General features: G+C 40.2%; 1 protein-coding gene across 1 annotated transcript in view; it reads left to right on the top strand.

Annotated features, from left to right (window-relative positions):
- Positions 1–24,443, top strand: part of ccdc88b (coiled-coil domain containing 88B) — a 41,836-nt gene that overhangs the window by 2,846 nt on the left and 14,547 nt on the right. Inside the window, exons 3-20 of the mRNA XM_056383500.1 lie at positions 186–294; positions 6,769–6,838; positions 7,031–7,089; positions 7,969–8,052; positions 8,903–9,043; positions 10,806–10,951; positions 11,364–11,445; positions 12,422–12,580; positions 14,566–14,712; positions 15,056–15,242; positions 15,482–15,597; positions 15,954–16,022; positions 17,237–17,923; positions 18,479–18,658; positions 20,488–20,828; positions 21,034–21,193; positions 21,655–22,053; positions 23,696–23,857. Coding sequence (XP_056239475.1) covers positions 186–294; positions 6,769–6,838; positions 7,031–7,089; positions 7,969–8,052; positions 8,903–9,043; positions 10,806–10,951; positions 11,364–11,445; positions 12,422–12,580; positions 14,566–14,712; positions 15,056–15,242; positions 15,482–15,597; positions 15,954–16,022; positions 17,237–17,923; positions 18,479–18,658; positions 20,488–20,828; positions 21,034–21,193; positions 21,655–22,053; positions 23,696–23,857 — 3,298 coding nt within the window. The remainder of the gene's footprint in view (positions 1–185; positions 295–6,768; positions 6,839–7,030; positions 7,090–7,968; positions 8,053–8,902; positions 9,044–10,805; positions 10,952–11,363; positions 11,446–12,421; positions 12,581–14,565; positions 14,713–15,055; positions 15,243–15,481; positions 15,598–15,953; positions 16,023–17,236; positions 17,924–18,478; positions 18,659–20,487; positions 20,829–21,033; positions 21,194–21,654; positions 22,054–23,695; positions 23,858–24,443) is intronic.

Here is a 24,443-nt window from a genome sequence, read left to right as displayed (position 1 = left end):
CGTTATTTCAACAAATAATTACATGAGGATTCTCACTGCCTGCTTCTCAGGCTCATTAAAATTTTATTCACTCTCTGCTTAAATGCACCGTTGCATAAGAATTTCTCATCAGGAGAGATGTGTTGCTAGGCTTTTTGATCAAGCTGCAGTAAATACCCGCCTTGTCTTTTCTGTGTTCATCCCAGAGACCCCAACCCCAAAGTGGAGCGGCTGTACGACAGTGGGAGAGATGATCACATGCTGAGAGTACAGAACTTTTCTATTTTAAATCGACACCTCAGAGCCTTCTACCAGGTAGGGGAGGGTCACGGGCGGGAGGAGGGGGAGGTCGAGGAGTTAGATCAGATCATCAGGAGGGAAATCAGGAGTGATGTGCTGAGAATCAACAGAGCATGCATTGGCTTTCTCAAAGAGTTTTAAACATTTCCACCATTAAGTGGGTGAAATGTACAATGAAGTTTCAGTCTGTTTAAGCATTGCATTGTTTTTTGACCCCTGAGATACAATTTGTAAGAGTTTGTGACAACAATGGAAATACCATAGTCTCTCTTTTGATGTATTGTCTCAATTTAATTGCATTATTGTTCTCTTTTTAAACAACACTTTATAAATGAGAAATTTTAATGTTACTTAAGAATTGTCAGTTTGCCTCAAAGTTGTGGGAATTTGGTTTTAAACTTTCTGTTTACTTTTCTTGCTTCTCGCTCTTTTCTATTACCCTTTGTGTTAATTCATCCAACATGCTGTAAAAAGACAAAAACTATAAGAAAGAGATTGACTGACAGTGGTTTCTCTCATATACTCGGGTTCAGAGAAGAGACAGCCCACCACTGAAGCGACTACAGATAGTCCAGAGGTTTTAATGAGGAGACCTTTATTGCTGAACAAAGTCTTGGCAGGATGTGTATACTGGCCTTCTTAACAATAACCTTTAAAAAATAATAATGATAAATCTGATTTGTAGCTGTATTATGAGTAATGCATGATGTCAACTTCAATGGACACAGTTTATTCGTAATTCTCTGCATGTGTAAAATAAATATTTGAGAAATTTAACAATATTTCGTTGGCGATCTTGGATGATGGGGTTTTTATCCACATTTGCATTTATTGGAACTTGGTGGCTGCTTATGGTGTATTCAAGGACTATTCTCTGCAGTGACTGATATATAGCTGCACCCATCCGAGCCCAGATATATACAGGAAAATTGGCTTTTGAGTTGCTGTCCACTGTAGTGACCACCGTGCATGAAAGGGCCAGCTCATTATATCTTGTTTGTTTTTCTTCGTTGAAAAAATGTGTAAAAGCACATTTGTGGGGTCTCTGTAGACACTGTGCCCGGGCCAGAACTATACCCCCGTAAAGCCACAACTTGTCATTTTTACAGTTCAGCTTTAATTGAATTAAGAAAACAAGCTGTAAGTGTTGCTTAGTGAGCTTTAGAGGAGCTGGTGGGCTAATTCAGCTAGCCAGTATTTACTATACAGACATGAGAGTGGTATCGAGTTTCTTATCTAACTCCCAGCAAGAAAGTGACTGTGTAATTTCTGAAGTTTCAAACTATTTCTTTGACTAATTTTTCTGGTAGTTTTACCTCTGTGTAAGTAAGACCTCAATAAAGCTTAACTCGATATTTTGATACCTTCTCAAACTCTTTTGATCTCCACCTGTCATCGCACAGAAAAGTAATGCTGAGGTAAACCTGTGACATGGTGATACATACACAGTCATTTGGAAATGGTCTTACACTGGATTGAGCCCTTTTCACTTTCTCTAGCACTTCTTGCAAAAAAGTTCTCCAACAACACTGGTGTAATGGCTTTTTTGTGGCTGTACTGAAATGACTCCCAGTTCATCATAAATAGAAAAGTCTTGTAAAAGCGCTGATATATCCCTCTAAAACATAACTCAGGGCCACACCAAATGGCGAGGGAGAGGAAGTGATGGAGGAGGGCTGGAGAAACAGTTGTCTAGCTGTGAGGTAGTAAAAACACAGGACAAGATTAAGCTCAACTATCAGTCTCGACACGAATATTTCGCCTAAGAATATTGTGGAAAGTTTGAAGTGTATGCATCGGGTGACGGAGGACTTGGACAAAAGAGAAGATGAAACACAGAAAATTTCCATCCTCAGTAGACGTGTCCCTGCTTATTATCAGGCAAATGGAGTGAGAAAAAGTGGAGGAGTGGCGAGCTGAATCTTTTATGGTTAGGGGGTTGAGGAAGGGAAGAGAATAAAAATCTATCAAATAGCTCTCAGTATCATGCATTTCATAACGTGCATTGTAGGTGCCTGTGGCATTTGAGGAAATGACACAATTCTTTCCCCCGGAGGATGATTCAAAGGCCTCTGTTCTCAGCAAAGAAAGCCTCCCCCAATCATTACTCAAGTGGACTGAGCATGCACACAAAATAAGAACACAAGTCTACAAGGTTTCACTTCCTAATTTTTTAGTGAATTACAGATGTCCCCTGAAAGCTCAGAGCAGGACAATACGCCGGCAATAATTGGGAAGCTCATATCAGTCGGCGTTGCACTAGAATTTCACCAGGTGTGCTCAGAATAGGCTCCATTATCCCTGTGGACGGTTATTTCCACATTGGTCAGGCTTTTACTTCTCGCTTCTCGTTTTTTTGATGCTGGTTTGCTGGGTATGTGCTTATGTGTGCGTGTGTGTGTTTGTGAGATACGATGACGAGTGTGGTGAGCCACAGCAACAGTGTGCAGCCTGGCAAGGCTTAATTTTCTCTGCTGTGACCTCAGCTTCTTCTAACACAGTGACTGAGCTATTTGTGTCAATGAAACAAATGTGAATGCAGAGAACTTCCACAGTTTAGATTCTGTTCTGTTCTCTTCTGTTATCCTCTGTTCTATTCTATTCTGTGTTGTGCTGTGCTATTGTATGTCCTCTTCTTGTTCTATTGTATTGTATTGTATTCTGTTCTATTCTATTCTGTTTGTACTTTTCTATTCTATCTGCTTCTGCACTTTTCCATAGTGCAGAGTGGCATTCTATTCTATTCTATTCTATTCTATTCTATTCCATTCTGTTTTATTCTATTCTGTTCTACTCTATTCTATTCTATTCTATTCTATTCTATTTTGTTCTGTTCTATTCTATTCTATTCTATTCCACCCTAAAAGCCTTTAATGCTGCTGAATGGAGACACTTTGTTTTCAACCTTCTCTTAATGGGATTTTAAATGTTAATTTCTCTTGCCTACTAATTTATTAACCGCATTTAAAGTTCTCTGTCGCCAGTAAACTGTGACATTTTTAAGAACATCCAATAAATGATGTTTGAATTAACATAAAAAATGTGATCTGCACACATACATTCATGAAGATAACAGAGTGTGAAAGCGAGGCAGCAGAAGTATTGTAATGAAAACTTGTAGAAAGCTGATAGAAAGATGGAATTTGGAAAAGATAAAGTTGCAGATGGATTTTAATTCTCTTCACCACTGCAGCCAGCAGCTTGATGAAAAATGTTTTACCAAATTCAGTAGTATTATATACAACAGTAGATCATTTTCAGGGCTCATTCATTGAGAGATAAAAGCTAATTCTTTGTTTTTTCTTTTCGCCATGATGCTACTAGAATTAACCTAGAGAGAAAGTAGGCTGGAAATCAAAGGATAAAACAGATAATTGCACCATGTTTTACTCATATTGTTAATCTCTCACTTAAGCAGGGTATATTATTGTTCTAAGTGATGATGTATGAAATATAGTGATTTAAGCTAATACAACCCAGTATGTATCTTGGCTGCGTGGATGCTGGAGAGGGAACACTTCATGAGAGGACTTGAGCATGCCAACAACAACAACAGGCAGCTTCTATATAATTTCCAGTCTGGCTAATCTCCTGCAGGAGTGTGTTTGGCATTATGAACTATGAGGCTGAACGAAGACCAACACAGAGCTGCAGTGGATAATGTCCTATATGCCCTGAAGGAGCAGAAACTTCAGGTTGGCTGCACATGGCTCTGATGCCAAACTCGCACACGATGGAGTTGCTGAAGGGAGTGCCTGCCTCTTGGTACATTGCCTTTCTCACTGTACAGTTTATAAATTACACGAAGCCGCAGAGAGAGAGAGAGAGAGAGCTGTAATTGTGACTTGCTTCTGTAGGCTGGTGATTTTGCAGTGATGGATCACGGGAGGATATGAACAGGCTTTCAGAACAGTTGGGAAAAGAGCTAGCCAACGTCAGCGTGTGGCTCTTTGACAGAAACATTTTTTAATTAACTGGTCCTTTCTGAGTTTAAGACCAATTAGTATAAGGAAAGTAACAGGCTGATGACCTGCTACACTGGTGCTGCACTAGATAGCAATATAGGAAGGGCAAAGCACAGCAGCTTCACATGACAAATACTTGTTTTTAGTTGCCAGAAAAACCAGGTCTTTGGACAGAGAATGTCTGAAGCGTTTGTCGTCCAGCTTGATTCATTGTCATTCAGAATTTGTCAGGAGGTTTGTCCAAGATCTTGGAGCGGAAACTACAGCTTGCTGAAACAAGCTGACCACAGTGTTAGTGGGCTTTTGCTCACCTTTAACATGTAACACATAAATGCTTTCAAGCACAGGACCATGCAAGAAACATCCCGATTGAGGATATAGGACCAATTTACTCACTATTGTCCACAGCATCGCCTTTAAACTTGAGGAAGCATTTCCCATCTCGTTTCTGAGATTTAGCGTCTTTGGTGAATGTTTAAATTCTATTTTTCACCATATCTTTCATCAATATTTCACCATAACACTATTTTTTTCCCCTCTGTATCTGACTGCCTGATCATAGTACAGTTAGAATAAATGTTTGTGACATGTATAAAGTCAACGACAGGTTTATAGTCACATTATTTTTGTTATTTCTGTTACCAAGTTGTTGGACATCTTGCTTAAACAACTTATTCACTTAGTTCAAATAACCAGGATTATCATATCAGGCAGGTGTATTGAAAAAGAGAGTTCTCCGTCTGTACGTGCAATTCAGGAAACAAGAAAAACATACATTTAAATCTGTCCTGAAACAGCATCTTCTGACACAATCTTCCTCCTCACCTTATAATTTTATGTAGTTATAATTTACGCCCAGGCATTACATCAGTTGCACTTATTTTGTTGAACTGCTGTAATAATTGTCTTGTTGGGTTATTTATAGATGTCCTTCTAAGCTATCTATTATTGGAGATATGTGTTTTATTGTTTATGTCTATTCAATGTTAGACAGTTAAGCCTGTTTAGTTTGAAAGCTGTGAGTGGGCGTTATCGGTGTGTTTGAATTTGAATTTATGTGGTCTGTTATCAGAGTGTGTGATCTGACCCCAGGAATAGTAGCCTCTGTTCTGATGAAGCTAATCAGGATCCTAATAAATGTAGTGAATGTATAGTGAATATAGTGAATGAATGACTATAGCTAGCAATGTAAGGTCATTACTTGTTAAAAGCTGCATTTAAAAAAATCAAAACAATCACATCAAAAGTAAATACAAAAATGCTTCAACTTGATGTTTATGTGTTCATGATAAGGCAAAACTGCTTATGTTGAGTTATGAAAACCTGTTCCCTCCAAAAATGTGGATTTATGAAGCCCCAGATCCACAGGAGAATGAATATTCAGCATAAGCTCCAATTAAGCTGTTCCAACCCTGGCCAGGTTTATGTTTGACAGATTCTCTTTTAGATCATTATGGGCTGAGATTCAACTTATTTCTAAATACATTTAAAAAGTGAGTGAGTTTTAGAGATTTGGTTGGATTTTTGAGTGAGATATTTGAGAGTTGAAACAAATCAGCTAACAATATTGATTCACCAGTAGGTGTTTTTAACAGCAGACATTTTGATTTGTCATAGTAGGAAGTGGGTGGGGGTGTCAGGGTTATTACTAATAATGTTAACAGTGGCTCTGTTCTATTCAAGTGTCCCTGTAAGGCCTCTCTGCTTTGCTTGCTGTGATGTCCAAGTGTCTACTGTGACACATGGCCTATATTTGTCATTTTAACATGAACACATTTTTTTGAATTTTTGAAAAGCAACAAAATAATCCAGACTGACTTCAACATTGCAATTGTAAATTGCAAGTATATGATCCGCAAATTCAAATCTGTGGGAGACAAACATCATAATTTTTTACTAAATTTCATCATACCATTGGAATTTCTATATTATATAATTTGTTGTTATTTATAACCCAACATACCTACAACCCTGATATGTCTGTGACAAACTAAAGTCAGCCAATAATAATGGGCATGAAAATGTACGGATCAGACTCTGTAAGGAGCTTGTTTGCTGTAGTTACCCGCTTTGTTGTTAGTAAAGGGTTGTGCATGACGTCTATTGTGATCTTTGTGGATCTGTACGTTTCTAATGTGCTGTGTTTGGATTACCCACATTACCCATATCTTTACAGCACAAGAGCAACAATGGAAGCATTTAAGGGATTTTGTTACAGGACTGTTAATCCATTCATCAGATTTTTTTTTTTACTATTTCTATTACTTTAAGAGAATTCTGAAATATACTAAACCTAATCAGCGTAAAGCCTCCTTGACCCTGGAAGAACAAAAAAAGGATGTCCTCTTATCGGATATCAGCTCCTTGTTTACACCACAAACTGCAGCAGGCTGGTGGAAAGTTTTGCTGTTGTTGTTTATTCAGGCTGTGGGCAGACAGACAGGATAGACCAGCTGATCACCTTTTTTTTCCTCCACTGTTTTTTTTTTTTCACTTGGCTCTTTACATTCACTCTTTTCTTTAGGAAGACCTGCAGCAGTTGATACTGATGCCTCTCCCAAGCGTTGCCATTCTGGGGCAGGACCCCCTAACAGGTACAAGATAACAACATGATCCTATCAGTGCCATGTCTCTCAGCAGCAAGAAAGTAATTATACTTTATATATGAGTCCATATCTCGGCTATCTGTGAAACACATTAAGGTGATAATGATAGGGAGGATGGTGGTGGGGGGTGGAAGATGATGATGATAATGATGATGATGACAGTTATTTCTGTGTCCTCAGAGGCAGCTGTGGAAGAGCTCAGGCGACTGCTGCTCCTCTTACTAGGATGTGCAGTGCAGGTGATCACACACTCACATGACCAGCACGCTTTTTGAAGGTTGATAATGACACCAGTGTTGTTCACCAAACCTGCAGACACCCAGAATTTGTACTGATTCAATATTTCACATTTTTTGTGGTCAGTTTGTCCAGGACCCTGGTCCAGGGTAAAATAAACTGGATGCACAGCCATGAAATGTAACACAGAAATCCCTGGCCCTCAAAGAACAAATATTAATGACTCATCTGATCGCCAGACTTTTTTTTTTAAATCAAGGCCCAGATTTCTGCTTATCCAACATTTCATGACAGGACAGCTCCTATCATAGCATCTTTCAAATTTATCTCATTGCAAAAGTGTTTGGAGAAAAATAAACATTTCCAGTGAAAAATGAATGAATATTGGGATTTTGATGGCGTCTGAAAGCTGAAGTGAAATGCAAGTGAAATCCTAATAAATGCGCTGTAGTGTAAAGTAATTTAATGCAAACCCTCTAAAAGTATTGATCTGGTAACATGCGAAATGTTAGAATCACTTTCACACGCTTACATGTAAAATGCTTAAAATACTAGTATGAATATGAATAATAATAATTTAAAATAAAATTATTTAAATAAATTTAAATATTAAATATAAATGCGTTATATGACCAGCCCAAAGATATTTAGTTTATAATGATGTAAAACTCCTCAAATTAGTTTTGCTTGAAAAAAAAAAACACACTGACTGATTATCAAAATAGTTACGGACCAAACACACACACACACACACACACACACACACTCACACACACACACACACACACACACACACACACACACACACACACACACACACACACACACACACACACATACACACACACACCTGACACCATTTCATCCCTCTTTGTCTGCAGTGTGAGAAGAAGGAGACGTTCATTCAGCAGATCCAATCTCTGGACATTGAGACCCAGGCAGCCATTGCCAGCTGCATTCAACAGGTATGTTCAAGAGCCAAATTAATTAACGCCCCACATATAAAAGGCGTTCACCAACTGGTCATCAGTATGAGGAGATATTGTCCAGGGGAGACACTTCTAAAATGATTTTTGTCCCTAAATATGATTTAGCAAAGAATTTCTTCACTGTCTGGCCTGAAGGCTGACAGAGTGAAACTATTATACTTTCCTCTGGTGCTCCCTGTAAGTGTGAAAATTAACTACTCATCATGCTGCTGGCTGCGTTTTTAGGACCTCTGGGTGCCCCTCTCTGCTACTGTAGCATGGATCCTGCACCTCATGTCCACCTCTGTCACATCAGCCTGTCTTCTTTTTTCTTTTCTGTCATCCTCCGCTGTCCTCTCCAATAAGGCAGAAAGGCCAATTTGTGCTCTTTTTAAAAATACCCCCTGTGAGTAATTGCCAGCATTATACAAACAGCATGTTGCATACCAGCGTGTCTGAATTACAGTAACAGCATGTTGCCCACCAGCCTCTTCTGTGCCAGGTTTCTCAGTCTCATAAATCATAGAGGTGAGAGGTGCTCTTCTTGTGTGGATGGATGCACCCCCTGCCCGCTTTTCATATGCCTTCCACTCGAGGACATTCCAAACCTGTCTGCATGATTATTAGTTTTGCATGTATTAGTCAGGTATTTTTGGACACATATTCCCAAAACAAATGTGAGGAAGATTATTATTTTTCCATTGCACATCGATGCATTTCTGCTTGGTATTCACACAATCTTCCTGCTGCCTGGATCGTTCGTCCCCAGATCTGCCATTTTGTGTCGGGTTATCCCAGACGCACATTGATCTTATGATAGAGACATGACACACTGTCCTTGCTGCAGGTGACTCAGGATCCTCACGTGGTGCTGCCGCTGCAGTGGGAGGAGCTGATGGAGGTGGAAGGTGCAGACTTACAGCTGGTGTTCAGCTCCATGGCCAAGCAGATCCAAAGCCTGCTGGCAAATAGAGACACACACATGGAGGTATGCATATGCACACTTAAAAGAATAGTTTGACATTTTGGAAAATACACTTATTTTCTTTCTTGTCCTGAGTTAGATAAGAAGATTGATACCACTCTCATATTTGTACACTAAATATGAAACAACAGCCAGTATCCAGTTAGCTTAGCTTAGCATAAAGACTTGAAACAAGGGGAAACAGCTAGTCTGTCCAAAGGTAACAAAATCTGCCCATGAAAACATAAATTATATTATCTTATAATTTCGTACCACATGTACATTGTTACTTGGATCATTTTGTGTACAGAGTATTTTGAACTACTTTTTCTAAGTATCTATAGTTAACCATATGAGGTTTCTCCCTGGTGTAGCTTTGCTGGAGTTCAACTTCTTCCCATGTAAAGTAATTGGTGGCTTGCAAAGTTCTGCTTTCAAAGAAGCTTCTCCAACATGGCGTGTATGGCTGCAACTGTCGTGCTCTGGGAGTATGTACATGTTTTCTTACACATTTTTGGGCCTTAAAATGATTTCAAAGTAAATCTTTTTGGGCCTAGTAGTTTAAAACTACATATAACATATAACATATTAAAATATAGTATAACAACAATGTCCCTGTTTCGATTCCTTCTGGGGACTTTTTGATGCTTGTCATAGCTCTCTTTCTCTCTCCCTTTGTTTGCTTTCTACTTCTCCACTGAAAATCATCTACTAAGGACAAAAAAGGAAAAAGGAAAAAATACCCCCAGAAAATGTGTTAGATGTCTTTGTCTCAGACCTGTACAATGTTTGCCATCACACGAACATGATGTTTTTATGAGGTTATGAGGAAAATGAAAGCATTGTTTCAGATATTTGATCAACATTTTATATCTTATGCTGCTCAAATCTCATATTCAGTTTGTAGTTGTTATTTACCACAGTTGTAGCAATTCTTCCTTTTAGGCAACAAAAGCTGGTGTTAAAATGGTATTTCAGATAGTGCTGTAGGATAGATTAACATTCAGAAAACATGAGCATACTGTGGAAGTTGAAGTTGAAAACAAAAATACATGTCACTGGACTGGAGTTACTCTGTCTCAAAAACAAACTACAATAATAGTATTTTAGAGGTACTATGAAGAGCAAGGTCATTTTTTTCTTTTTTAAGACCTAGATCCCAATTATTACCAAATGTATGAGCATGTTTTCTTAGTTTGACTCTTGTTCCACTGAGATCTGTCACCAGTTTTTGCTGGATAAAAGGGCATTTTAGTTTTGAACAGTGAATAATGTTGAAAATGTTCTAAACCTTTAGCAACAACCTTCATATGAGATCAGCACATCATAAGGTAATCCATTTTGATCAGATAATTTCCACTGATTCAAATAAGGCTCATGAAACAAAGGCTCACCTTACTGTTCTGAATAGTGTAACTACATGGAAACAGAATTTTCTATTGCTGTAATGTCATAGAAAATGTCAAATAGATCAGAGGCACGATTACAAACAAAGAAAAGTCATTTTACATTAATCTGTAGAACAACAAATAGTTTAAAAATAAAATATAAAAAAATAATGTACCTGCAGTCAGTGCAAAATGAACCAGAATTTTAGTCACTTTACCAAACTGTCTGTTACACTTTAAGGGTTTTAAATTTTGAATACCTAACACTTCTTAATTTTTGTTACCAATCTCTTCTTAGTTCCTGTAACTCTCCCATAAACCCTTCTTATCCTCAGCCCTCTTTGTCCCTTGCCATGTCTCTCAACCCATCTCTCTCTCTCTCCCCCTCTCCCTCCTAGAGGATAGCAGAGATGTGTCGGGAGCGGGAGTCCCAGGCTGACTCAACCACGGCGCCCCTGGGTGGTCACAGCGAGGAGCCACCCCAAGGTCTGGCACTCCAGCTGGCAGACAGCAAGGCCAAACTCCGCCGCCTTAAACAGCAACTGTGAGTGCATGTGAATGAAGGCTATGTGTGTGATGGAAAAACTCAAGAGAACCTTTAGGGAAGTAGTGATAAAGGTCAACATGAAAAATGTGCAAACGATTTTGTTACACTACAGTACACACAACTGTCAGTTGTTACTCAGCAACAAGTAAAGAACAAGTAAGGTACTCAGTGCTGGAATCCAATTCCCAGTGTATTTAATGTAGACTATATCATAAAGGTCACTGTTGGCCACTTATCATTTCTTACTTTTCTTACTACTTACTATTTCTAGCAAACAAAATATCTCTATACTTTTATCAGCCAATGTATCATAAACAAGGCCCAAATAAAAAAACTGAAAATGATCTGTTTTGAAAAAATGTATGATTGCTTTTTTGATTGTCGATGGTTTTATGTTTGACTTTATTAGGGAAGACAAAGGTGATCAGTTATTGGATTACACGCAGGAGATACAAACCATGGAGGAACAGCTGAAGAAATTTCAGAAAGAGGTACACATGACTTGCACTACCAAATTTGAGATGTTTGGCTTTTTTGTAATAATAATATCATTAATATTTTTCATAATATTGATATTAATATTAATGATACAGTTTTTAATTTAGTCTTTGTTATAATTTTCTAAGCACTTTGGACACACAGAAAAGCTTTATCAAACGTAAAACTTTTTTAGGCTTATAAAGGATACAGCACAGCCAACAGCACAATACACAGGTGTCTTTTAATAACCAGTAAGTCAATTCCTCTTTGGTTGTGTCTTTAGCAGCAATTAGGCTGCACACATTGCAGCCAACTTTCTGTCCCAGCTGTACAGTTTAAATACTCGTAATCCAGAGCAAAACTACATGCATAATCATAGGTCATATAAGGTATAATGCTCCTTCATTGAAGACGCCTTCCTCGAATCATTTACTTGTATTCCTCTACTTTTGTAGTGATAGATTTACTAACAGTTACAGATTTTGTTATAGTGTCAAAAAATCACAAACTCTTTGGGTTTTGGAAGGTTTTTTGATTCTCCAATAAAATGTTTGGGTATATTAATTTTCTTCCCACTGTGTAACCCTTACCTTAATCTGAATTTAGTCCTGATTATTACTTTTGACTGAGATCTTATAGAAGAGGTGTGTTTTTTATTCTCTCTCATCCTCATAGACACGCAAGCATGCATGCACACACACACACACACACACACACACACACACACACACACACACACACACACACACACACAGACACACACACAGACACACACACACACACACACACACACACACACACACCTCTCCTCTTTCCTGTATCAGACTTTGTCAACATTTGCTCTACTGCATATCCCAGATCTGTGCACAACCTTTTGTTGACCTCATCCCCTCTGCTATTTTAATGTGTATGTATGTGTGTGTGTCCGTGTGACTGTGTGTGTGTATGTGTGTGTGTGTGTGTGTGTGTGTGTGTGTTTGTCTGCAGAACCGTTCTCTGCAGGGTGAGGTGAGGGGAATGCGTGCACTGCGGGATGAGCTGGACTGCGCCCGAGAGCGAGCTGCACGGGCTGAGCAGCTCCAGACTGAGCTTCAGAGCTGTAAACACAGATTGCGCAGCCTGGAGCTCACACGCACTCAGCTGAAGGTACACACATGCACACACAGACACACTTCAAGCACACAACTATCTACACACACTTCTGAATAAGTCATTTACACCAGAAAGACAACTGGAAGCACGGCTACATCTACACCAAAAAATACATAAGAGGGTGCTTTGGCAGTAAGTTACATATAGAAATCTCCCATACAGTGCAACATCAAACATTGCCTTCATATACATAAACACCCAAAAGTACACACACGTTACAAAGCAAAGCCCTCATATACGTAAACATTACTAGCGAAGGTCACATCAAGAAGATCCCCTTTTAAAACCTTTCTCTGCGTAGCTATTATTTAAAAAAATAGAAGTACCACTTAATCTCAAAGGCCATATATTCTGTCTCACGGCTGTGAGCGTTTCAATCAAGACTGAGTATGAACAAAGTCAGAGAATGAGTTTATATTGTGTGATGTCATCAGGATTTACAGCCCGGGGGCTGCTTCATTGAAAAAGAGCTGGAGTAAGGCTTCAGTTATTGGAGCTTTTACACCCAAATGAGATTTATTCTCAGGTAGTATAACTGTTCTGTGTCAGAAAATGTGCTCATATCCTTGTAAAACATCTCAGTGTCCTCGCTGTCACCTTCTCAGTCTTATTTGATTTATTCCGCGTTAGCGCAAATTAGCTGGCATGATGAATTTTTCTCATGTTTGGATTTATAACAAATTTTGACAAATGACAGTGCAGTTTTTGCAGAACAGCTAACATTAAATGTTTATACGCAGTGTTTGTCTCTTTAAAAGAAAATATCCCGTGCAAAACACTTGAAAGACTCTCTGGATTATAACAATTTTGGTCTTATTTTCATAGTTCTGACCATCATTTCTCTGATGGCTCGCCTTACGTGGTGAGAAATGAAAGTGATGTGCCGAAAAGGAAGTCAGATAATCAGACCTCTATGTGCTCGCTCACTTTTGGTTTTACCTCCAAAATAAAGTGGTTTAGATAATCGGGCTAAATTGTTGCCTTGTTTACCCTATGATTGTCTGACTGCTTGTGTTTATTTTGGTAGCAGTGTTTCTAGACCTAAGTGATTAATCTGGTGGGCACATGTTATCATTACCGACAGAGACAAAGGCGAAAACTACAAAATAAAACCTGAATTATACTTTGAATTACAGTTAAACATGTATTGATGCTGCTTGTCGTAGTTCTGAGCCCATTTTGTTGCAGTTGTTTTTATCTTGTTAAGAAGAAATCATGATCAAATATCAAGTTTTAGTGGTTGTCCCTCAGAATTATGGAACAAAAGTTTCTTTCACGAAAAGGAAGAGATCCTACTTTTCTCTGCCGCAAAAGATCAGGATGTATAGCAGCCATGAGTCATGTTCGGTTTCTTAACTTTACCTAAATAGGGAATAGCAATAAAAAGTAAAAGTTATGATTTAAAAAGCTATAGAACAGTTTTCAATACCTTACTCTGCAAACACACATATTACATACCATAATGTGCTTTGTAATCATGCGCCTGGTCTACTGGTGACCTTTGTTGCACTTTATTCTCTTTCTTTCTTTTCCTCACCATTTTCTGTCTGCATCGCTTTTATAAACTGTCTAATAAAGGTAAAACAGATAAATAGTTATAACTCTTGGACTGTAATATTGCTGTTGAGACGTATAATTATAGAGGAAACTGCTGGTCACGCTCATAGAAAAAACTAATAGCAGTGGGCAGGTTAGAGGAAGTGGTTCCAACGTAAATTACATCGGTGGCTCACAGAAAGCATGAAGTCCTGGCTATGTTGACATTGTTCATACTATCTTGTGTGCTAGTGCTGACACGTGTGGGTTAAAGATCAATGAGCTTTAAAAGCTACCGTAGACACATAAAGAAACAAATGTGATTCTCTCAGCTAATGTTTGGCGTAAGGTTCCGCCTTCCTGAAGTCTGATTGACGTGATGACGACTCCACCTCGTCATATCAGTTCATGTTTCCTCTCTCTGTGCGTGACGCCCCCTGCAGGAGCAGCAGCAGCTGTGTGCGGCGCTGCAGGAGACCAAAGCTCTCCTGAAAGAACAGCTGGCAGGTGCACGGGCACGCTGCTCTTCAGTAAGGGAGCTGGAGAGGGACAATCATCTGTTGCGTCAGAAAGTCATGGACGTGGAAGCGGTGGGTGGAGCTATGATGTGTATTTTTGTATTTGTCTGCATATAAGTAAGCATATGTGTCTTTTTGTGCAGTATGTTTGTGTGCTTGTGTACATGTATGTCTAAATGTGTGTGTTATTGGACATGCTTTTTAATGTGCAGGTTTTTTTGTGTATGTACATGTGTGTTTACAGTTACAGTTATGTAAGCAACTGCGAGAAAATTACCCATATTCCTTAAGAACCTTGTATGTCATGATTGTATTGATTGTATTGTAAATATCTATGTATGTTGTGTGTGTGCCCCTTGAAATCTGTTTTTCCTGTAATGAATGACTAAGTACCTGTGTGTGTGTGTGTTTGTAGGAGCGGGACACCGAGAGGCAGCGAGTTGACGAGCTGCTGGAGATGAACATGAGCCTTGAGGCGGACCTGAGGCACATCAGCAGCAGTGGCGGCGGCGGCGGCAGCATTCCCGCTCCGGTCACTGCAGTTCACCAAAGTTTCCTCCAATCAGAACTGGACTCTGACGAGGAGCTGAGCGAACTGATTGGTCAGAGCACCTGCCTCTCTGCACCCTGTCATTTAAGACATTTTAAATAACTGATAAGAGAAAATATGTTGAGGCAATACTGGCCCACAGGTTATCAATCAACAATAACCGAAAGAATCTCTTCACGTATCCATTTCTCTTTCTCTCCATTTCCATTTTCTGCCTATCTGCCTCTCTCTCTCCTCTTTTTTCATCTTTTTCCATGCTTTATTCTTTACTTCTCCCTTCCTCTGACCCAGATCAGAAGCCGCTGAGTGTGGAAGTGGGCGAGGCTTCAACGCTGAGGCTGCTGGGAGCGGAGCAGGAGAACGCGGAGCTGAGGAGACGACTAGAGGAGCTGCAGGCCCAGCAGGAGGTCAGGGTTCAGGGGTCAAAGGTTATGACTCTATGTCTACATACTCTATAGCAGTTTATCTCTCCCCATGTTACAGGATGCATATAAATAATGGATTGTAGGGATCAGTGATTGCAGTGACACAGGGAGGAGACAGAAGAGAGAAGCACAAGTCAAGCAGAGCACAAACAGAGTTTCCACATGCTTCCACACCCTTACGTATCTTGATCATGAGGAAGAACCTTTCGCATGTTTAATGAAAATACTAGTAGACCTGGCATCTCTGAGTCTGCCTGAGCCGTTACAGATGCAAATGAATCAGGAAAAGCAGGAAGCAGCAGTTGGAGGAGCTAACCATCCATCTCCTCTCGCTGCAGGCTGATACTCCAGATGCAAAGGATGAGCTGGCCTGCCTGGAGATGGAGCATCAGAAGATACTCGGAGAGGTGAGCAGAGAGCGACCTAAAGGTTGTTTTAGACCCCAAATTAACAGATGTAACTGAATTGTACCAGGTTTTTAGGATATTTGCTTTGTCAGACACAATGTTCAATGAGAGAGGGCTAAGAATATTTAAGTAGTAATATTGTCTAAAAAGTAAGAAAATGAAAATTTATGTATAAATAAATATATACATTTATATATAAAATATTCAGTAATCATAAAGACTAGGTGGAAATGTCTGGTAGTTTTGTGTGGTAAACAAGTAGAAATCAGACTCAGTAATTCACTACTTTAACCAATTTTTACTACTGTTATTATTAACATTAATTGATTTTTTAACAGACACGTTAGGACATAAAGATACATCCCATTTCACTTCATTTTATGTTGAATGTCTGTGGGAATATTTATACACTTTGGGCTCTGATAACCTGTGATGGGCGTTTGTTGATATTTTGATACTTTTATGATGAAGTAATTGTAGATAACATAAGTAATCAATATACTAAATGAGTGCAGCGCCATAAATGGACAATAATATGAGGTAGAAATAACTCAGAGCCTGTTGTTTGAACTACCAGTTGATAAGAAGAAGTGAAGTTGGTTACTGGATATAACTCAATCGACTCACAGCTGAAAGTCTCAGTGCTGCAAACGAATATTTGGTTTCTGACTTAAAATAGTTACAAACAGCCGCAGAAGCCACTTATCAACCATCCAGCAAATTGGATCAAAATGGATGAATCTACAGATCAGTGAAAAACACGGGTGACCTGTTCAAATGTACAAAAGCTGTTTTTTTGCATCCCCTCTATTGTCTGATTTGCACTATTATCTGTGATAGCCGCAGCCTGATGTTATTTTCAGGCTGCCTAGTCTGGACTCTTCAGATGTCTCTGTGTTTATTTGTGCAGAGGATTACCTTTGTATACTACTTTTATAACTGAAAAGCCATTTAAATCAATCTCTGATTTCCTCATTGGTATTTATCCTTCCTTTTTTTACTTCTTTTGCTACTTGTGTTGAACATGAATGTATTTTTTAAAAAAAAGAACAAGAGGTAGTTCCAGTCTTTTTGCTCACAAAAGATTCCAGTTCATTCATGTTCAATGCAGGTAAGCACCGAAAGAAAAGAAAAGGAAAAAAAAAACAAGCAAAAAGGCTGTGGATTCAAGGCTCTGACAAGCATAGAAATTTCTCTCCCATTATTCTTTTCAGTTTCAAAATTTGAAGAATGAAAATGGTACTCTGAAGCAGCACCTAGAACAGCTTGTGACCAAACTGCAATTCCTAGAAGACAAGACGAAGGAGGAAGGAATGAAGAAGCCAGACAGAGCGGAGGAGGAGAAGGGGGAGAGAGGAGTCCAGGGATCCGAATCCTTCCGGGGAGAGGGGGAAGGAAGGGTGAGGATGATGGAGGGAAGGGAGAGAAGAGGAGAAATCATCAGGACCCAGAGGGAAGCAGGAGTTGGTGAGGAGGTGCTCCGTGTTCAAGGGGGAAAAGGTGAACCGTGTAATGAGGAGACTGAGTCCGAAAGAAGGGGGGAGGCAGAGGGAGGGCAAAAAAACAGGGAGAGACAAGAGAAAGAAAGTGACCTAAAGGAAGAACAGATTGCATTAACATCAAGCACAAAAAGCACACAAGATACCACAGAGACCTCAGCTGCAGACCAGGCTGCATGTGCCCTGCCTGCTCCTGATGTGGAGCTTCTGACAACCCGGCTCCAGGAGGCCCAGGAAGAGGCTGACAGGCAGGCGACTGTGGCCCAGGACCTGCACTCCAAGCTGGCAGAGCAGAGCAGGAAAACCTGGGAGGCTGAGCAGAGGCTGGTGGTCCTGGAGGCAGAGCTGCAGCGTCTGAAGAAAGCTGCTGAGAGTCTGGGAGAGGCCCGCAGGCAGATAGAGGTATGGATGGATGGATGGATGGATGGATGGAAGGAAGTGTGAGTCAAGGAAACTCAGGAATGGATGAGTGACTAAGTTGGAGATTGTGTGAAATGCTAATAGAGAAATTAAGATTATGGATGTTTAATGATGATGGATGAGCAGGTGATGAATGGCTGGGCGGATAAAATATCTAATACAACAAGAAACACCCAGCATTCGTGAGAGAAGCCAAGAAGAGACTATTTTCTGATTCAATAAATAAGCTGAATAACATTTAATAACGTGTGTATAGAGAAAATCAATATTTACTACAAATTAGTTAGTAGTTATATTTAGTTTATAAGCATTTAAGAGAAATTCCTTTGAAATAATTGTTGTTCTAGACTTAAATACTTCAACAACTATTGGATAGGTTGTTTTGAAAATTATCCAGCAGCCTCCAAAATGACCATAAAGATGACCTCAAACAGTTTCAGCACCTAATAAACTGACAGCTGAATGTATATGCAGATGTCTATATGGACAGATGGACAGCTGCACAGTTCGACGAATTTCCCACCGTTTTTCTGTCAGGTCCTTCAGGCTGAGAGTCTGACCATGGAGGAGGAGCTGTGCCGCCTGCGGAGCCAAACGGAGCTTCACAGGATGCAAACCACGGTCATCGCCACCCTGGAGGGAGAGAGGGCTGCACTGGAGAGAGACAGGGACACGCTACGCAGCATGCAGGATGCCCTGCGCACTGCCCAGCGCAAGGTTGGCGAGCATAGAAACGCACACACATGATGTTATGACAGCTGTGACACCGGACATTTTCATGACCGCAGCAGATGTCACTTTAGTGAGGATGGACGAGGGGTGGATAAAAAATACATGTACAGACCAAATGAAAGGGAGCAGAGGCTTTTTGATGTAACAACAAACCCTCAGTGACAACATTTCATTCCATTTTTAACAGCCAATCTCGTTATTCTGTAATCTCTTTAAATAATTACTCGGTTACATTAGATACTTTACATCAGATAGGGATTCTCCTTGCCAAATAAATTTCTCTCACCATCTCTGAAAATTAATTATATTATTGCATGGAGAAATTTTTTAGCAGGAGGTGGACTTAACAGCATGGAGTGAATCAGATGATTAAAGCGGTCTGAGGGTGACACAACATGTCTTCACACACCCACTACTGCGCAAGAGAGTCTGTTTTGAACTGTACACATTGAACACATATGAACAAAAAAGTAATTCCACACTCAGACGAGACACCATAGGTTGATGATCTGATACAACTTATTTAGTGTATTTCCTTTTTCAGAAACTCCACTGCAGGTTGCAGAAGTCTTTGTGAATTCTGTGTTTAATTTGCTATTTGCAGTAAAATTGTGAGACATCAGAGAAATTGCAAGCTAAGGAAAAGAGCAGTGCTAAGTCAGCATTAAAGAAATACCATAAAAGGGATTCATGAATACCTCCCATTCAGAAAGACTTGTAGATAATCCCTCTTCTGATGTTGTAATATTCTATTGTGTTACCCACCCTCTTTTTATAAAGAGAAAATCCAGCCTTTATTTATTTATGTCGTACCTGCACTGTATATCTAATAGCGTAACCCAAACATTACTGCACATTACTTTCAAATACCGCTAGTATTAACTGAGGAAATACCTTTTTTCTATTTACAGCCAAGCTCAGACATGTTTCGACTGTACAATGCACAGTCTCCAATTCAATGCAAATGAACATGCTAAAAATGAATGTGTTCTGCTATGATTATATAGCCAAAGAAACTGGGTTCAATACATCTAGATGTTAGCATGGAAAAGAAGTGCAATAACCTTGGACACTGTTTAGTGCAAGGGATTGCACTGATCTGTCAATGATCAAACACAGTATAAAGATATAGATAACTTTGAAAAACAGTAGAGTATTCCTTTAATTTGTAATCACTAAAAGAGCAATCCTCTCTCTAAATGTTACAGTGGAGGAAATAAACAGAAATATTTCTTGTTGTGTTTGAAGTAGACTTCACATTCAGACCAAAAGAACGAGAAGCAAAGAGTCAGAATTAATGGAGATTATAAGAGTGCGTGTTAAATGAAACATGAAGTAAACTAAACACTTCTTTCAGCTGTAGCGGAGGATTAAACCCAAACTGGAAACCACAGCTCACCTACATCCTCTTTCTCCCCTTTGCTTCCCTGTTGTTGTTCGGGTTTACTGAACTACTACTAAACACAGAGGTGGACAAAGTACACAACCCCATTACTTTAGTCAAAGGATAGTTACTCCTGGTCAAATATTACTCCAATGCAAGTGAAAGTTGATCAGTCAAAATTTACTTGAGTTTAACTACTGGAGTACTTGAATGAATTTTGGTATGGTCTATTACATTACATTCATTCCACTGATTAAAAGCTCTCCTCAAAGTAAAAAAGTACTTCATAGAAATGTAGTGGAGACAAAAGTACAATACTTGTCTTTTAAGTGTAGTGGAGTAAAAGAAAAATATATTCATCAATAAATGTAGAAAAGTGACCGGTACAAATTAAAATAGCTTTAATCATCCATCTTTCCCCTTTTCCCAGTGCGACCAGTTAGAGCTCACCACCCAAACTCTCAAAGCAGAGCTGGAACGTCAGGGGCGCAGTTTGGAGACTTCTCGTCGTCGGGAGGGGGAGCTGGAGGCAGAGCTCCGTGAGGCCACCCTGGAGGCTGAATCTCTGGCCAGGGCGCGGGACCAGGCGTCGCTGGAGGCCTCGCGGCTGGAGCAGGAGAAAGAGGTGTGTCAGTCGGAGCTGGATGGCCAACGGAAGGAGGGCAGGCAGAGAGAGAGGGAGGCAGCGAGACTGAGGCAGCAGCTGGAGAGCACGACCCTGGCCCTGGAGCACAGCAACCAGAGAGCTCGGGCGCTGGACGCCGAGCACAGGTACACGCACTCCTGTAGACACACTTAACCTTGATCATGAGCTGATCATGAGCTGAGGTGAGCAATTAACTTTACAAGGCATCAGAGGGAGCTACTTGGCTGCACCGTGCATTTATCTATAATGTCAACTCTCTCTTCATTCAACCTCCTGTCTGACCTGTGTGTGTGTGTGTGTGTGTGTGTGTGTGTGTGTGTGTGTGTGTAGACGTGTCTGTCAGCAGCTGTCTGAGTCTAAGGAGCTCTGCACTCGACTGCAAGACCTGGAGAAAGACCTCAGCACTCGATTAACCAGCATGGAGGAGGGTAAACAGCAGCTGCAGGAGCAGTACGCAGATGCTCAGGCCAAGATTAGCTCACTGTCCCAGGTGTGCGTGTGTGTGTGTGTGTGACATGGTAGTTTAGTCACTGACAGTAATCACTGCTGCTCTGATGTAGTGGAGGCTAAGCTCAGCTTTCTTACCTTATCTAGACAGTAAAGTAGTTTTTAAACTGAGATCTCTTCTCATGATGTAAAATCATAGTGATTATTGTCCATTCTATGATGTTTTTCTATGATGATACTAATTCAGTCCGTTCATATTAGAAAGTGACAAAAGTCTGTATCTTCAGAGAATGTAGTTTGCATACAAAATTTGCTGGATTTTTCAGTGTGTTGTTGATGGACACTGTTGTCCCGAAATGCAGTGCGCATGGGAAATGGAGTCGCTGCTCAGAGGTGGAAAAAATTAAAACAGCCCTAGGAACAAAACAGTAGTGTCTGCGATCATGCCTTATTTAGTTTCTAGTGCACAGTGTTCATTATTGCCCTTTATCTCTCTTTTATCAGGACCTTTCCAATGAGCAGGCATGTTCTCAGAAACTGTCCGCTGAGGTCGAACGTCTGAGCCAGAAACTACAAAAAGCCGAAGCTGAAAAAAAAGTGGCCACAGATTCTCTCAACCAATCACAGGAGAGAATAGAGTCGCTCTCCAAGTGCCTTAAGAAAAGTGAATCTCTTCTCCAGTTGGAAAAGCAAAGAAGAAGCGTGGATGAGGAAGCTACGTCTACTTCGGATTCAGACTCGTCAAACAAAATGCACATTTGTCAGACACACACCCAGGAGACGTCACCTCTGAATCAATCCCCTGAAGCCAGCAAAGGTCGCGACCTTTCCATTAGCCATGATTATTCCACAGGAGGGACAGAGAGGCTGCTGAGTGAGAGGCTCAGAGAGCTTGAAAAAGAGGTATGTCTCTGTTTGAATATAATGATGGATGAATATGATGTGTGTGTGTGTGTGCGTGCGTGTGTGTGAATCTCATTTACAGGATGTCTATGTGGTTCAGTGCAACTTCTGTGCGAGGGAGATGATCTATATTATGTTGAAATTCTTGCTCTAGGGATGTTTGACGACTATCAACTCACAGTAGACGGCCACCTCCCCAAGTGCAGCACTTTATTTCGAGAACTACTGCTTTATCTCTGCTCATCAGTTTTTATAATGTCACCTCGGCTACTGTTAATCTTCCTTATCTCCTCTGCTGCTCTCTTGCTTCAGCTCTCACTCTTTCTTTAACTCTCAAACACACACACACATAAACTCTAACATCAAATTGTAAGGGGCAGCTCCAGCATTGCCAAGGTCAGGAATTTCATTCAATGCATTGTTCAGTAGGTATGGTACTGCATTATCACTGGATGAAGCAAGGCACTTTGAGAGTTCAATTCCTGGTCCCACCCATACTGCGGGTGCGCTGGTTAATACAGAAGTACTCAGATCCTTTATTCACGTAAAAGTACCATTACAGCAAATTTGTATTCATGTTTTGCTTGTTTTCTGAAATATTAGATAATTTCACCTCTTTTGGACTCAAGCTGTTATTAAATAAAACCATCTGATAAGTTTAGAAGGGAAATGAGTGTTTGGCAGAACTGATCTTAAAAGTGACAAACAGAAACTGCTTTTTTGTAAAAAGCCAAAAAATGTTGAAAACCACTGGTTCAATCCTCAACAAAGTGTTGTATTTTATAAGCCCATGTAAAAGGCTTAAAGCTAGGCAGAAATCAAGAGGGGAAAAAAATGAAAATACTCCATCCTCCTGCAGCCCTATGCACAAGCCTCAAACACACATGCAACACAAGCAACGCAGCTGCAGCCGTGAGCCTTTGGCTACGGTTAGCAGAATGCTAAACTATTAGCAACATTCAGCAGAGCCACTCATCAGCTGCTTTCATGGTAGATCTACCTACATAAAGAACCACTACAAGCATTAGTTACACCACAGTATGGCACTATAGTACTACTAGTAACTATACATCATTACTTTCCACTACTGACAGTGGCTGGGAGAATGTTATCGTGAGAAAGCAGAGAAGTAAAAATCCCCTGTGTAGCAGTGACTCAGTCAGGTGAAATGAGCTGCAGCCTCTTTAGACGATGCCCACATGAAATGTGTTGTTGTTCTGCCAATACTTGCAAAAATGTTCAAATAAATTCTTCCTGTGTAGTGGGAGGAGAGCTGACTTGTGTTTTGCTGCAAGTTCATTTTTGAAACAAAACAACACACTTTTTTTTTTTTTAAACTTCAGCAGTTTCGCAAAACACATTTTTATTTTTATTTTCTAATCTATCCAATACAATGACCAATCAACATATTCCTGTATATATCACAGCGGATTGCACTGTCAGTCAGGTCACAATTAAGTGTTCAGATTTTGCAGCAGACTCAGTTCAGAGGATGGATTTAATCTCTGTATTTATACATTTACACAAATGTCATATAAAGCTGCTACCTGCCTGAAAGTTCAGCTGCAGATATTTGCCTCTGATGCAGCCGCTACTGTACACGGATGGTGACGCTCTCTCAATGCACTGCTTTCTCCCTCAGAAAGCAGTGGCGATTACAGGACAGGAGGCTCTGCAGTCACGGTTGTCCCAGTCTCAGGAGGCGTGTGCGCACTTTAAGGAACAGCTGGAGGCTCTGCGCCGGAACTCCCTCAGCCTCCAGGACTCCTGCACCAGACTGCAGACGCTTAACACCCAGCTACAGGTGACCTAACACACAGACAGAGAGCATGGATATGTCTGAAATGATCTGTTAGACTTGGAAACAGAACTTATTGGTGTTTTAGAAAATGACCTCACATTTTTTACACCCTTGGTTTTCCTGAATTAAAACACAGTGACTCTTTTTGCAGTGGAATTTAACTTTTTAAGGAGGGGAGATGCCGTATTTTTAAAGAAACAGTTTGTCATATGGACAAAAACGATTAGATGAGAAGATTAGTACCACTCTCATGTCTGTATGGTGAATATGTATCTGAAGCAGTTAGCTTAGCTTAGCATAAAAACTGGAAACGGGGGGAAACAGTTAGCCTGGCTGTCCCCAAAGGAAGTGAAAACCACCCACCAGCACCTCCAAAACACACTAATACACTTGTTTGTTGTTTGTGTACAAAAAAATAAATGTATATATAAGACTTTTTCTTGGCTATGTGCAGTGACTTCCTGGAGTCTGGAGTCTGTTTGTTGCCTTCAAACTGCTCTGGCTTCATATTTTCTCCACAGACATAAAAGGGGTGTCACTCTTCTCATCTAACTTTCAGCAAGAAAGTGAAAACTACCAAAATGTCAAA

The sequence above is a fragment of the Seriola aureovittata genome, chromosome 8, assembly GCF_021018895.1.
Source record: "Seriola aureovittata isolate HTS-2021-v1 ecotype China chromosome 8, ASM2101889v1, whole genome shotgun sequence".
Lineage (NCBI taxonomy): Eukaryota > Metazoa > Chordata > Actinopteri > Carangiformes > Carangidae > Seriola > Seriola aureovittata.
The sequence above is the reverse complement of the archived record's forward strand: the minus strand, read 5'-3'. Positions and strand labels throughout refer to the sequence as shown.